Genomic DNA, 12,564 nt, shown 5'->3' with positions numbered 1-12,564 from the left:
AGGGTCCCGACCCAAAACGTCAACTTTCCTGCTCCTCTGTTGCTGCCTAGACTGCTGTGTTCCTCCAGCTCCACACTGTTATCTCTGACTCCAGCATCTGCAGTTCTTGCTATCTCTGAGCTTTAAATTGCATCCACTATTGGAGAAGATGAAAGCGAAGAACTATAGGAATTTTGGTTTAAGGGTGAAGTTTCCATATTTGTCTTTTAAATTAGGCAAACAAATTAATATTCTTAAGAGATATATGGTGAGCTCAGTCACTGGTGATAGGTGAAAGAAAACTCTCCCAGAAGATACATTATTTAAGAGCTCATCAAGAGAAATGGATGTGACCTGTTTAGCCATGATGTTAATTTTAAATGATTGTTTAATTGCTGATGTAACTGTGGTAGTCACACTGAAGTTATCCATTAGTGGCTGATCTCATCACGGCCTTAACATCTGCTATATGTCTACTTTGTCAATTCCTTTTAGTATCTTACATTGTTCAGTTGCAGCAACAGTTCCTTGTTTTTCTACTGTATTCCTTTAGCAATAAAATGCCAAGATTCAATTTGACTTCTTTATTAACTGCAGTACCTGCATACTAAGTATTTGTAATTCATAAATGAAGACACCAGATCCCTCTGCACTGAATTTTCTCTCCATTTAGATAACAAGTTGTCTTTCTATTCCTCTGACCCAAGTGGATAACTTCACATTTAATCATGTTATAACTTCATCTGCCAAACACACATCACCTAACCTATCTATACCCACTTGTAAATGTTTTATTTCTACATTGCAACTTACTTTTCCAATCTATTTCAGTGTCATCTGCAAAACTGGCTTTGTACTTTCTATCCCCGCTTCCAAGTCATTAATATAGTTTTATAATTAGATTTTATTGTCACATGTACTCAGGTATAGGAATACAGAAGTAGAGTGAAAAGTGTACAAAGTCACCATTCTCTGCTGTTACAAAAACCAGACGTAAAAAAAGACAACAGGGGAAATAAAAGAAACATAGCCAAAAGGAAAGAAAAATGTCCAGATCTTAAAGCCCTATCACAATAAAGGTGTACGGAATGCTCGGCCTCTGATGCAATCACCCAGGCCACCAATCGTTGGTACCCAAAGAGTAAACCCTGTGACACTCCACTAGTTACATTTTGCCAACCGGTAAAAGACCCACTTATCCCATCTCTATGCTTTCTATTGGTTAACCCATTCTCTACCCAAGTTGATAAATTACCCCAACCCAATGTGATCTTAATTTGTGTATTAACCTTTTGTGTAGCACCTTACCAAATGCCTTCTAGAAGTCCAGATGTACTACATCCACAGGATCCCCATTATTCATTTTGCTAGTCACATCTTTGAAGAACTCTAACAAATTAGTCAACGTTATTTACCCTTCATAAAACCATATTTCTTCTGATGGATTGTGTTCTGACATCTCACATATCCTATTATTTTCTCAATAATGGAATTCTAACAATTCCCCAATGACAGGTGTTAAATTAACCAAACCTACCTTTTCTTACTCTCTGCCTCCTTACCTTTTTAAATAAGATTGTTATTTTAGTATTTTACAATCCATTGGAATCTCCAGCATCCAGGGAAATTTTGAAATATTATAACTAATCAATCAACTCTTTCTGCTGCTGCTTCCTTTATGACCCCAATACATAGGCCATCAGACTCTGGGGACTTAACTGTCTTCACTCCCAATAGCTTGCTCAGTACTTTTTCCTTAGTGATGACAATTGTTTTAAGTTCCTCTTTTTCTATAACCTCTGCCTTATTGAGATTGTACTCGTGTCCTCCACTGGAAAAAAAAAGGAGGCAAAATATTGATTTGGTGTCCTCCCCTATTTAAATGTTCCCCGCTAGTAACACCCCAGTGTCATCCTCCAAAAAGACCAACATTCACTTCAGCTACTCTTGTACAGTCTTGCAAAAGCCTTTGCTATCCATTTTTATATTTTGTGCTAGTTTTCTTTTAAAATTTACCCTTGCTTTTTTAAAAACTTTTTTAGTAACCTTTTGTTGATGTTTAAAAACGTCTTGATCTTCCAGCCTGCCACTGGCCTTTACAATATACCTCTGCCTCTAGTGATGTTAGACCAAGTCCATTACAATTGTTAAAATTGAAAGTGTGGAGAGAAAAAAGGACAGAAATCCAGCACCATGTAATCTTACTAGAGAAATTACTATTTCAACTAAAGACATATCCAACAGAATCAAGACTTCAGTAACGTTAAAGGGATGTTGAAACAGATTGACAAAGTTAATAGAAACCAAACTTGTCTCAAGTAAACCTAAAGATGGACCCTAAGCAAAGAGTTAAGATTTTGGGATTCACTTCAATCATAAGACCAGAGTCTATTGCAAGTATAGGCTGAATTTGAGAACAAACTTTAAAATGTACTAGTTTTTGTTAGTTACGAGACCCATTCCAGGTAGAGATGTTTTCATAAAGTTTCACAGAATTAAAGAATAAGTTATTATAACTTATGCATAAAAGAAATTCTTACAAGTACTGACATTACATTCCATCTACTTCAGGATGCCAGATTGAGAAACTTAGGTTGGTTGAAGTTTTGTCTTCAAACTTTGTTTCCTGAACCACTAAAACCCAGAGTTTACCAACTCCAATTGTCCACTGCTCCCTCTGCATAATCAAAGGCATCCTGAACATGCATTGGCTCAGTGCATTATCAATCTCAAATTACCTCAATATATGCTCAGTTCCAGAGTACTCTTAAGAAGGACTGATGATCATCTTAGTGATATTACTTCCTATTGTCTCCACATTCATTTTATATGATAACCATTTGTGAGCTCATCCCTTGTTTAAAAGCTTGTCTATCTTATTTTACCAACTTCATAGATATTTTGCCAAGATAGGGTGACGCCAATTAATAAAGCATACACTTAGTGCTTATACAGTCACCAAGCAATTAATCAACAATGACCTAATTAACATTGCTAAAAACCTAAAACTCAAGGGTCTTGTGGCACAGCAGTAGCATCCCTACTTTTGGGCCAGACATCCCACCTGCCCTAGATATGTAAGATATAACATGTCTGAACAGATTGATTTTGAAAAACATAGAACCTTAAAACCTAATTCCCAAGTTACACACAGACACATTCCATATGACTCAAATGTTACAGTCATAAACTACTATTGGGACCTGTGGCAAGTGTAGTTTTCAGGTAGGATAAGCTCTGACAGGAAGTGTATTGCTAACAGAGGAAGATGAGATAATACAGTGTGGAGCTCCACAGCTTGTCCATTTTCTCTCCCACCTATCCACCCCTCACCACTCCCTACCTGCACTCACCTATCGCCATCCCCACCTCTCCTCTCTATTTATTTCTGAGCTCCCTACCCTCTCCCCATTTCTGACCCGAAACGTCAACTTTCCTGCTCCTCTCCTGGCTTGCTGTGTTCCTTCAGCTCCACACTTATCTCGGACTCCATCATCTGCAGTTCTTGCTATCTCTGGCTAATACAGAATTCACCAATTCCACTGTGACATGGATCACATCATCCTCGTTTTTGCATATCGATTTGTTCCATTCAGTGAGCAGGACAAGGCCATGATTTGGTCAGAATTATGATCGGTATAGAGATGGGTCATGTTTTTAAAAGAGTTTTTAAAATTCCTAGCAACTGATTTAAAGGAATTGCACTAGCAAATGGTAAGTTCAAACTGTACTAGTACAGTGCTCATTTCAGGCACCAAAATACGGAGATTCTCGTAAAAGAGGCAATAGTGTATTTGTATCACTTCCAATAAAAGGCAGAAACCAAGCAGGGCATCCAAACATAGAACAGCTACAAAAACAGACAAAAGAAAAAGGAATACCATCCAAGAACGTATGTGCAGGAAATTATGCTCAAACATTCTGGAACCATTTGCAAAATGTCAAACCAATAACATTTACTGAAAATTTACAATGAAATGTTACATTAAAAATACAAAGGATGAAAGAAAGTGGAACAGGAAAATAATGCAATAGGATTGATAAAACAATGGGCTGATGCATACGGAAGGCACAAGACAGAGGAGTGTAGCATATCACTACAGCAGATCTCATGGCATGTGAACATTGGAGATTTTTTTTGAAGAAAAAGGGTCAGGAACAGAAGTGAAAGCAGACAGGTAAAGTTATTCTGAGTAACAGACTGAGAAGTGTTTGCAGCATGTTCCTTTTAAATAACATTTTGAGATCATCGAATATGGGGATGCTTCCCAACCAAATAAAATCTGCTTTACGCAGAGTGCCTGTGATATGCATGACCCACTGTCCTAAAGAGCTAAAAAGCTACTGAATCCCCTGCACTCTAATTACAATCCCTCTAGCATACACCACAAATGCTTTTCCCACACCGTATACGCTACTCAATTTAAAATTGTTTTCTTCATGCATATATAGTCACTATTTTGAAGGATGACTAGTTTCATTTATTTCCTCTGAACTAATTGAACAATGTGAATGATCCTTGAACTTGCAAGCTGAAAGCATCATCTAAATAAATCTTGAAACTTTTGGATCAATATTTTTATTTTGCACAAGAGAAAGCTTGTGTTCATTTCAATTTAAGATTGTCTATCCTGAACTGGGAAACCTTTTAATTATATGTAAAAATTTAGTACGGATTTATTTTGGATAAAGTTTGTGCACCTGTGTAAAGCAGCTGCTCTATTTAAATTTTTCAAAGTACTTGGTTTTACCCAGATTACAGCTTTAAAAACAATGCTATTGCCTTATTCAGTTAAAATTTTAAAATGTGGTCTTGTTTTAAAATCAATTTATTAGCCATTATTGAACAGCACAGCTGACTCGATGGGCCAAATTACCTAATTCTGCTCCTGTATCTGGTATCTAAAAAGGTTTAGAAATCATATTCCAGACTGACTGTGACTAATTTCTTGTTTTGAAGAGCAAAGAGATAGAAATTGTAAATTGAATTGAGAGCAGATACTAAATGGAAAAAGTATTGTTTTAATTTTATCAGAAATTGCAAGAAACATTTTCAAAGAGCCCAGAATTGTTTGAGCCCACAAGATCCACCTTCTAGTTCCCTTGTGAAGGGGTAGGATCTTTCTATTGAAAAAAAAAATTTATTCCAATACATTTTGAACCATTCTTGAAGCAAGAAATAAATTGATATATAAATGTAGTTATTTATATTTTAATTAGCAATTACATTACAAATTAGTTAATAATATTCATCTGAATTACATTGGAATTGGAGTTTAACTAGCTTTTCAAACGAAACCAACTTTCTCAAGAGACTATCACCTTAATTACTAATTTTTACAAGATGTTTTTCAAACAAAAAAAATAGCGGTGGGGTGGGTTGGAGAAAGAAAAAGTAACAGTATTTGACTTTTAAATTTAGAAAGAAAAACAAAATTTTAGTGAAGGCATGCAACATCAGATGTTGAATGATGATGCTTCACTCCACCTAATAAAAGGATTTGAAGACTGTCAGCTCAAAAAATTACCAAGCAACCATTTTTGAATCATTATGTCAATCTACAAATTTAGTAATGCCTGATCCATTTTTAAAAAATTAAGTAGATAGTGGTGTAACGGTGACAAGTTAGGAATTGACAAATCAATTCCTTGGGCTTTTAAACAAAACTACAGTAAATGCAGGATTTATTTTGTAAAGAAAGTTGGTCATGGCTTTCCAGATTACATGGGAATTGTTAACATAGCAGGAGATTCAGCTTTCTGGTGGTATTTGTTAACATTACTGCATGAATAAATAAGGAGATGTATTCTCCTGCTGTAAAATTTTCAGTAACTGTACAGTATGCATTTTCTACAGAAGATGACATAATTACCAACAGCCCGAAAAATCTGATTAATTTGGATAAATCTACAAATCAAACAACTGAGGTATTAACAATAACACTCCTTGATACACAGTACTCAACTATCAAAATTCATTCAAACCAAAGTGTACCTTTAATTCATGATAATCTATCGCTTCATCTTTATCAGTATCAAATAAGTCAAAAGCTTCTTTAATCTCCTGCTTCTGTTCTTCTGTTAATTCTCGACGTTTTTTCCTTTTGGACTTATCTATGGCAAGCTCAGTTCTGAAAGAAAGAGGGAAAAAATTTAAAATTTTCTTAGCCTTTTGATAAATAGCTACTCAAATCCAAATGTTTAAGCCATATAAACAGCAAATGCAGTTTTACTAAAGCACATTATACAAAATCTTTTGAAGTTAACAGCCATGGATCCCATAATATTTGCACTAATTTCGCCACATTCCCATTGGAGGTACAAGTGAAACCTATAGTCATTACAGTTAATACTTTGGTATACATACAAAATTTAGATACTGATTTTATAAAGAATCTAAATAATTTATTTAAAAAGCCACTTTATAGGATTCTAATAAAACATCCAGACAATAAAAAGCTTCAATTTTTTCACTCAAGCTTCTTAAGTTACAATTCAACAAATCAATAAAAAGATTGAATACAGGAAGTCTAAAATTAAAAATAAAGCAGTGGAATTATCCAGCATTATGTCATCTGTAAAATGGAAATAAATAATTAACGCAGAGTGAAGGGGATGAAGTGCAAAATGGTGTGGTCACAGGGCAAGTATTTACTCAAGCACTTCATTTCCTAGTGTCATGATCCCATCGGACAGCACAAATCAGATCTGACTGAAACTTAGCTTGATTGATTGTAGGATCACAGAAGCCTGCAGAATTTCTTTAATGTGAGTTTTAGATAAAAGACAACGGCAAAAAAGAAAATGAAGCCAACTTGATATGGAAGACAGTTCAAAAGAAAAAGATTCGGACTTCAATGTCCATTGAAAAGAGTGCCTCAGCAGTACTGCCTACTGACCAACCTTTAAAGGTTTGAGTAGATTTGTACCCCAGGTGTGGATATTGTAGTGCGTTGGCTCGCCGAGCTGGTTTGTTGTTCCGCAGACGTTTCATTACCCTCCTGGGTAGCATCATCAGCGCAGCCTCCGATGAAACGCTGTTGTGTTTTCCCGCCTGTCATTTAAACTCTGGTGTCCGTTGAGCTGGATTACCTCACTTCCGGTCTTCCTTCGCAAGGGAGTGTAAATGGAGTCTAGCTCTGTGTGTTTATTGATGGCTCTCTTAGTGGAGAACCAGGCTTCTAGGAATTCCCGTGCAGGATCCTGGGACAGACAAAGCAGAGACAAACACAGGAATTCCTAGAAGCCTGGCTCTCCACTAAGAAAGCTATCAATAAACACACAGAGCTAGACCCCATATACACTCCCTTGCGAAGGAAAACCGGAAGTGAGGTAATCCAGCTCAACGGACACCAGAGTTTAAAATGACAGGCGGGAAAACACAACAGCGCTTCATCGGAGGCTGCACTGTGATGTTACCCAGTAGAGTAATGAAACGTCTGCAGAACAACGAACCAGCTCGGCAAACCAACCAACCACAATAATGACCAACCTCTGAAGGACAACGGTTACCAGACTGAGCTGAGGCTGATGACAAGGAAAACAACAAGGGAAATTACCTGCTTTATCTTAATCTTCACAAATACAAATCAATATAGTGTTGGTACGACTTAGCACCTTGTGAAGATAAAGTCTCATCTTCAAATTGAGGTATACTGTCCATCCAGTTGTAAGGAAAGATGTACTGCCATTGGCAGCAGTCCAGTGAAAGATCTCTGGGTTGATCCCAGACATGAAGGGATTTTCTAATGAGGAGGTTAAATAGGTTGAGTCTGTACTCATTGGAGTTTAGAAGAACGAGACATCTTATTGAAACATGCAAGATAGTTAGAACATTTAACACAAAATGCTAAGAGATTGTTCTCCCTTGCAGTAAAGTCTAAGACCAGAGGGCATAATCACGGAGTAAGGGGTTGGCAATTTAAAACAGATAAGGAGGAATTATCTCTCTCATGGGAGAGTGATCAGTTGGAATTCTTTACCAGACAGCTGTAAACTCTGGGTCATGGAGTATATTAAAGACTGCAGTAGGCAGATTTTTAATCAGCAAATGAATCAAATGTTATGGGGAGAAGGCAGAAAAGTTGAGTTGAGCAATATCACATTTGCCATGATATCATGGATTGGGAGAGCAGACTCAAAAGTGCTGAACAACCTACTTTGACCTTAAGACATGAGGAGAATTAGAATATTTAGAGAACAAGGTTGACTCTAGCTGCTGCACGTTACAAAGGCAGGAAGAATGTGAAGCCTTTAGAGCTGGCACAGGGAAAATTTACAAGAATGGCTCCAGGAATATGAGATTTCAGTTACATGATGGATTAGAAAAAAAATGGGTACTCTCCTGAGGAAAAAAAAAGGAGGAAATTTGAAAGAAGCGTTCAAAACTCAGAAGTCTAGACAGAAATGGCTAAATATTAGAAAGAAACTGCTCCGATTACACAACTTAGATTTGGGCATATTAGCCAACAGCAACATAAGGAGAAACTCTTTACACTGCAAGTGGTTCTGATCTGGAATACACTGCCAGAGAGCGAGCGTGGTGGAGGCAGATTCAGTCCTTGTTAGAGCAGCAAGCTGGAAGGAACATGTTAGGTCAACTGTCCTAATGTGCCATAGTCATTCCACGATTTATTGCAAAAATGAAAATCATCAATTCGAAACTTGTGGTCCTATCCAGCTGATATTTGCAGGGGAGCTACATGGATTGAAAAGAAAAATTGAAATTAAGATGTTAGACAATTTAGAATAAAGTATGATCAAAAGTAAAAGGAACTAAATATTTAATAGTTAAATTATGTCATAGCCATACAGACAGATTTTATTGTTAGATATCTTGATTAAGTCACTGGAGCTACTTCACATTATCCATGACAGGTCACTGTTAGTTCTCTTATCTGTTATAATGCTATCCCCCTCCCCAGCGATCTTACAAAGCCCCACCCCCAAGTCCTGTGATTTCACAATCACAGACTGAGAATGACAAGCAAAATGGCAGCAACCATGCTGTCTTTCATGTCCTCTCCGCTTCCTCTGACTCTCCTCACCTCACATCTTGCATTAACTCAGCGTGAGATGCTGCCCAGTGCCAAACCATTTGCCTGAGGTGGAGTGTAGGCAATCTAAGGCCAAACAGTAGTGCCTGGTCTTCAGTTGTCTTGGACGCTCTCCCCACACCCCTCCATCTCCCCACGTACTTTCGCCACCTCACCAAGACCTTGTAGTAACCGGTGTGCAACAGTTTACCCATATTAAAAGAATTCTCACACAGGCATCTTCCAAACCCTCAGGATGAAATTCGGGACCCGCAACGTCAGGACTCTTATGAACAGTCCCACCGGTGACAGACCGGAATGCCACACTGCCATTATTGCCTGGAACTCAGGCGCTATGATATTGACATTGCCGCCCTGAGTGAAACCCAGCGGGCAGGGAAGCACAGATCAGAAAGCAAGGTGTAGAGCTGGATGAACACAGCAGGCCAAGCAGCATCAGAGGAGCAGGAAGGCTGACGTTTCGGGCCTAGACCCTTCTTCAGAAATGGGGGAGGGGAAGGGGGTTCTGAAATAAATAGGGAGAGAGGGGGAGGCGGATAGAAGATGGATAGAGGAGAAGACAGGTGGAGAGGAGACAGACCTGTCAAAGAGGTGGTCGACCGTGTCTCCCGCATTTCCCGCAACTCATCCCTCACACCCCGTCCCCACAATAAGAACCAAAACTGAATCCCCCTCATCCTCACGTACCACCCCACCAACCTCCGGATCCAACGCATCATCCTCCGACACTTCCGCCAGCTGCAATCCGACCCCACCACCAAAGACATTTTTCCCTCCCCACCCTTATCTGCCTTCCGGAGGGACCACTCTCTCCGTGACTCCCTTGTCCGCTCCACACTCCCCTCCAGCCCCACCTCACCTGGCACTTTTCCCTGCAACCGCAGGAAGTGCTACACCTGCCCCTGCCCCTACACCTCCCCCCTCAAACCCCATCCCAGGCCCCAAGAAGACTTTACACATCAAGCAGATGTTCACTTGCACATCTGCTAATGTGGTATATTGCATCCGCTGTTCCCATTGTGGCCTCTTCTACATCGGGGAAACCAAGCGGAGGCTTGGGGACCGCTTTGCAGAACATCTATGCTTGGTTCGCACTAAACAACTGCACCTCACAGTCGTGAACCATTTCAACTCCCCCTCCCATTCCGCAGACGACATGTCCATCCTGGGCCTCCTGCAGTGCCACAACGATGCTACCCGAAGGTTGCAGGAACAGCAACTCATATTCCGCTTGGGAACCCTGCAGCCCAATGGTACCAATGTGGAATTCATAAGCTTCAAAATCTCCCCTCCCCCTACCGCATCCCAAAACCAGCCCAACTCGTCCCCACCTCCCTAACCTGTCCTTCCTCGCACCTATCCCCTCCTCCCACCTCAAGCCACACCCCCATCTCCTACCTACTAACCTCATCCCGCCCCCTAGGTCAGTCCAGGGAGGATGGACAGGTCAATCTCCTCCCTACCTCCCCACCTACACTCACCTTTACTGGCTCCATACCTGCTTCTTTGACCGGTCTGTCTCCTCTCCACCTATCTTCTCCTCTATCCATCTTCTATCCGCCTCCCCCTCTCTCCCTATTTATTTCAGAACGCCCCTCCCCTCCCCTATTTCTGAAGAAGGGTCTAGGCCCGAAACGTCAGCCTTCCTGCTCCTCTGATGCTGCTTGGCCTGCTGTGTTCATCCAGCTCTACACCTTGTTATTTCAGATTCTCCAGCATCTGCAGTTCCTACTATCTCAGAAAGCAAGGTGGTGGCTACACCATTTTCTGGAAAGGCAGGGCTGAAGAAGAGAGCCACTTCCATGGAAGTGCTTTCACCATCAAAAGCGAACTGGTGGACCAACTCAAAAGACTCCCCCGGAGGAATAACTCTCCTATTCACCCTTGCTTGGAATCAGAACGTCACAATATTGATGCAGCAGCTGAGGACAAGGAGAAATTCTACTCCAGCCTTGGTGAATCTCACTCAAGTCCCTACAGTGTACAAACTAATCGTCTTCGGTGAACTCAATACCAGAGTCGACAGAAGTGCAGATCTTTGGGGCGATGTAATTGGGAGAGCGAGACAGGTGTAGTGGACAGTGAAGAAGGTTACTTCAGAGTACAATGGTATCCTGATCAGATTGGCCAATGGGCCGAATAGTGAAAGATGGAGTTTAATTTAGATAAATGTGAGGTACTGCATTTTCCCTGGAACGTCGAAGAATGACGGGTGACCTTAGAGACATTTATAAAATCATAAGGGGCAGTGACAGGTTAAATAGACAAAGATCTTTTCCCAGGGTGAGGGAGTCCAAAACTGGAGGGCATAGATTTAAGGTGAGAGAGGAAAGATTTAAAAAGGACCTAAGGGGCAACCTTTTCATGCAGAAGACAGTGCCGGTATGGAATGAGCTGCCAGAGGAAGTGGTGGAGACTAGTACAATTACAACATTTAATAGGCATCTGGATGCGTATATGAATAAAGAGGGTTTAGTGGGATATAGGCCAAATGCTGGCAAATGGGACTGGATTAATTTAGGATGTCTGGTCAGCATGGACGAGTTGGACCCAAGGATCTGATTCCATGCTCTGACTCTAAGTCATTGATATCCCACACACATAAATATTGTGAACGGCTAGGGCCTAAGTATTGGTCCTTGAATTACTCCACTAGTTACAGCCAACCAGCCTACTACAAAAGTAGTCAAATCTGAAAAACAAAAATCACAAAACATAAAAGACTGGTTGGCAAGTCAACTGATTGAACAGATGTTGCTATGGAGAACGTAGCAGGGAACTGCAAGCTCCCAGGTAATTCAAAAACTCACAAGGCTTGGGTATTCTTCTTTTGTCTGCAAACAAAAGGGTCCCTGCACGGGTGTATGTCACCTCCAGCAACTGAAGATCCACAACTAATGATCCTAAAGCGGTGGTTAATGTGGCTTGTATCAAGTTAACCGATAAATTTCAGGAGATCGTCGGGTACTGAGGCCACACATGACAGATACTGGCTAATCAAATGAAAAACAGCAATGACGATGCTCACATACGGTTAGATGGCATTGCGCAGCACAATCCTAACTACTACACCAAACGCAGCGTAACTGAGACCGAATATAACGGCACTTGATGCCGATGGAAGTATTGAGAGACTACGGGTAATTCAGGCGTTTAAAAGGACAAGTCGTTGTGTAGGAAGCTATCAACGGCGCTGTTAGCGCTCGGCCTGCTCACCTCAGGGCAGTGATAAAAACTGCCCACTGGCGACACAGAGGCCGCATATTTGACATAAACTGGAGAAAAAAAAACGAGAAATCAAAGGGGACGCCACTTTAGGATCACTGACCTCACAACCCCACCCCCACCATGAAGGCGGGGGGAAAAAAAACAGGGATTTTCAGGGCTCTCTTTTCAATAACACCAAGCAGCGACCTACCTCAGTGAGAAACTCATCGCGGCCGTAACGGAGCCCGACTGCCCTCAGTGAAACCCGGAGGACGTACCAGCACCAAGACCCACCTTCCGACCCTCCTCTGTGCCCATTGGG

At 40.7% G+C, this 12,564-nt stretch overlaps 1 protein-coding gene across 3 annotated transcripts in view; it reads right to left on the bottom strand.

The window, feature by feature from the left end:
• Nucleotides 1-12,564, bottom strand: part of cetn3 (centrin 3) — a 26,299-nt gene extending 13,735 nt beyond the window's left edge. Inside the window, exons 1-2 of one of the 3 annotated variants that reach the window (XM_020510804.2) lie at nucleotides 12,454-12,564; nucleotides 5,975-6,110 (exon numbers count right to left, since the gene is read on the bottom strand). In XM_020510804.2, the coding sequence (XP_020366393.1) occupies nucleotides 5,975-6,110; nucleotides 12,454-12,470 (153 nt within the window). In that variant the 5' untranslated portion in view covers nucleotides 12,471-12,564. Of the gene's footprint in view, nucleotides 1-5,974; nucleotides 6,111-12,063; nucleotides 12,146-12,363; nucleotides 12,379-12,453 lie in introns of those variants that run through there. The other 2 variants (XM_048621329.1, XM_048621313.1) reach the window with 2 other exon arrangements.

This window comes from Rhincodon typus, chromosome 3 (genome assembly GCF_021869965.1).
Source record: "Rhincodon typus isolate 14 chromosome 3, sRhiTyp1.1, whole genome shotgun sequence".
Lineage (NCBI taxonomy): Eukaryota > Metazoa > Chordata > Chondrichthyes > Orectolobiformes > Rhincodontidae > Rhincodon > Rhincodon typus.
The sequence above is the reverse complement of the archived record's forward strand: the minus strand, read 5'-3'. Positions and strand labels throughout refer to the sequence as shown.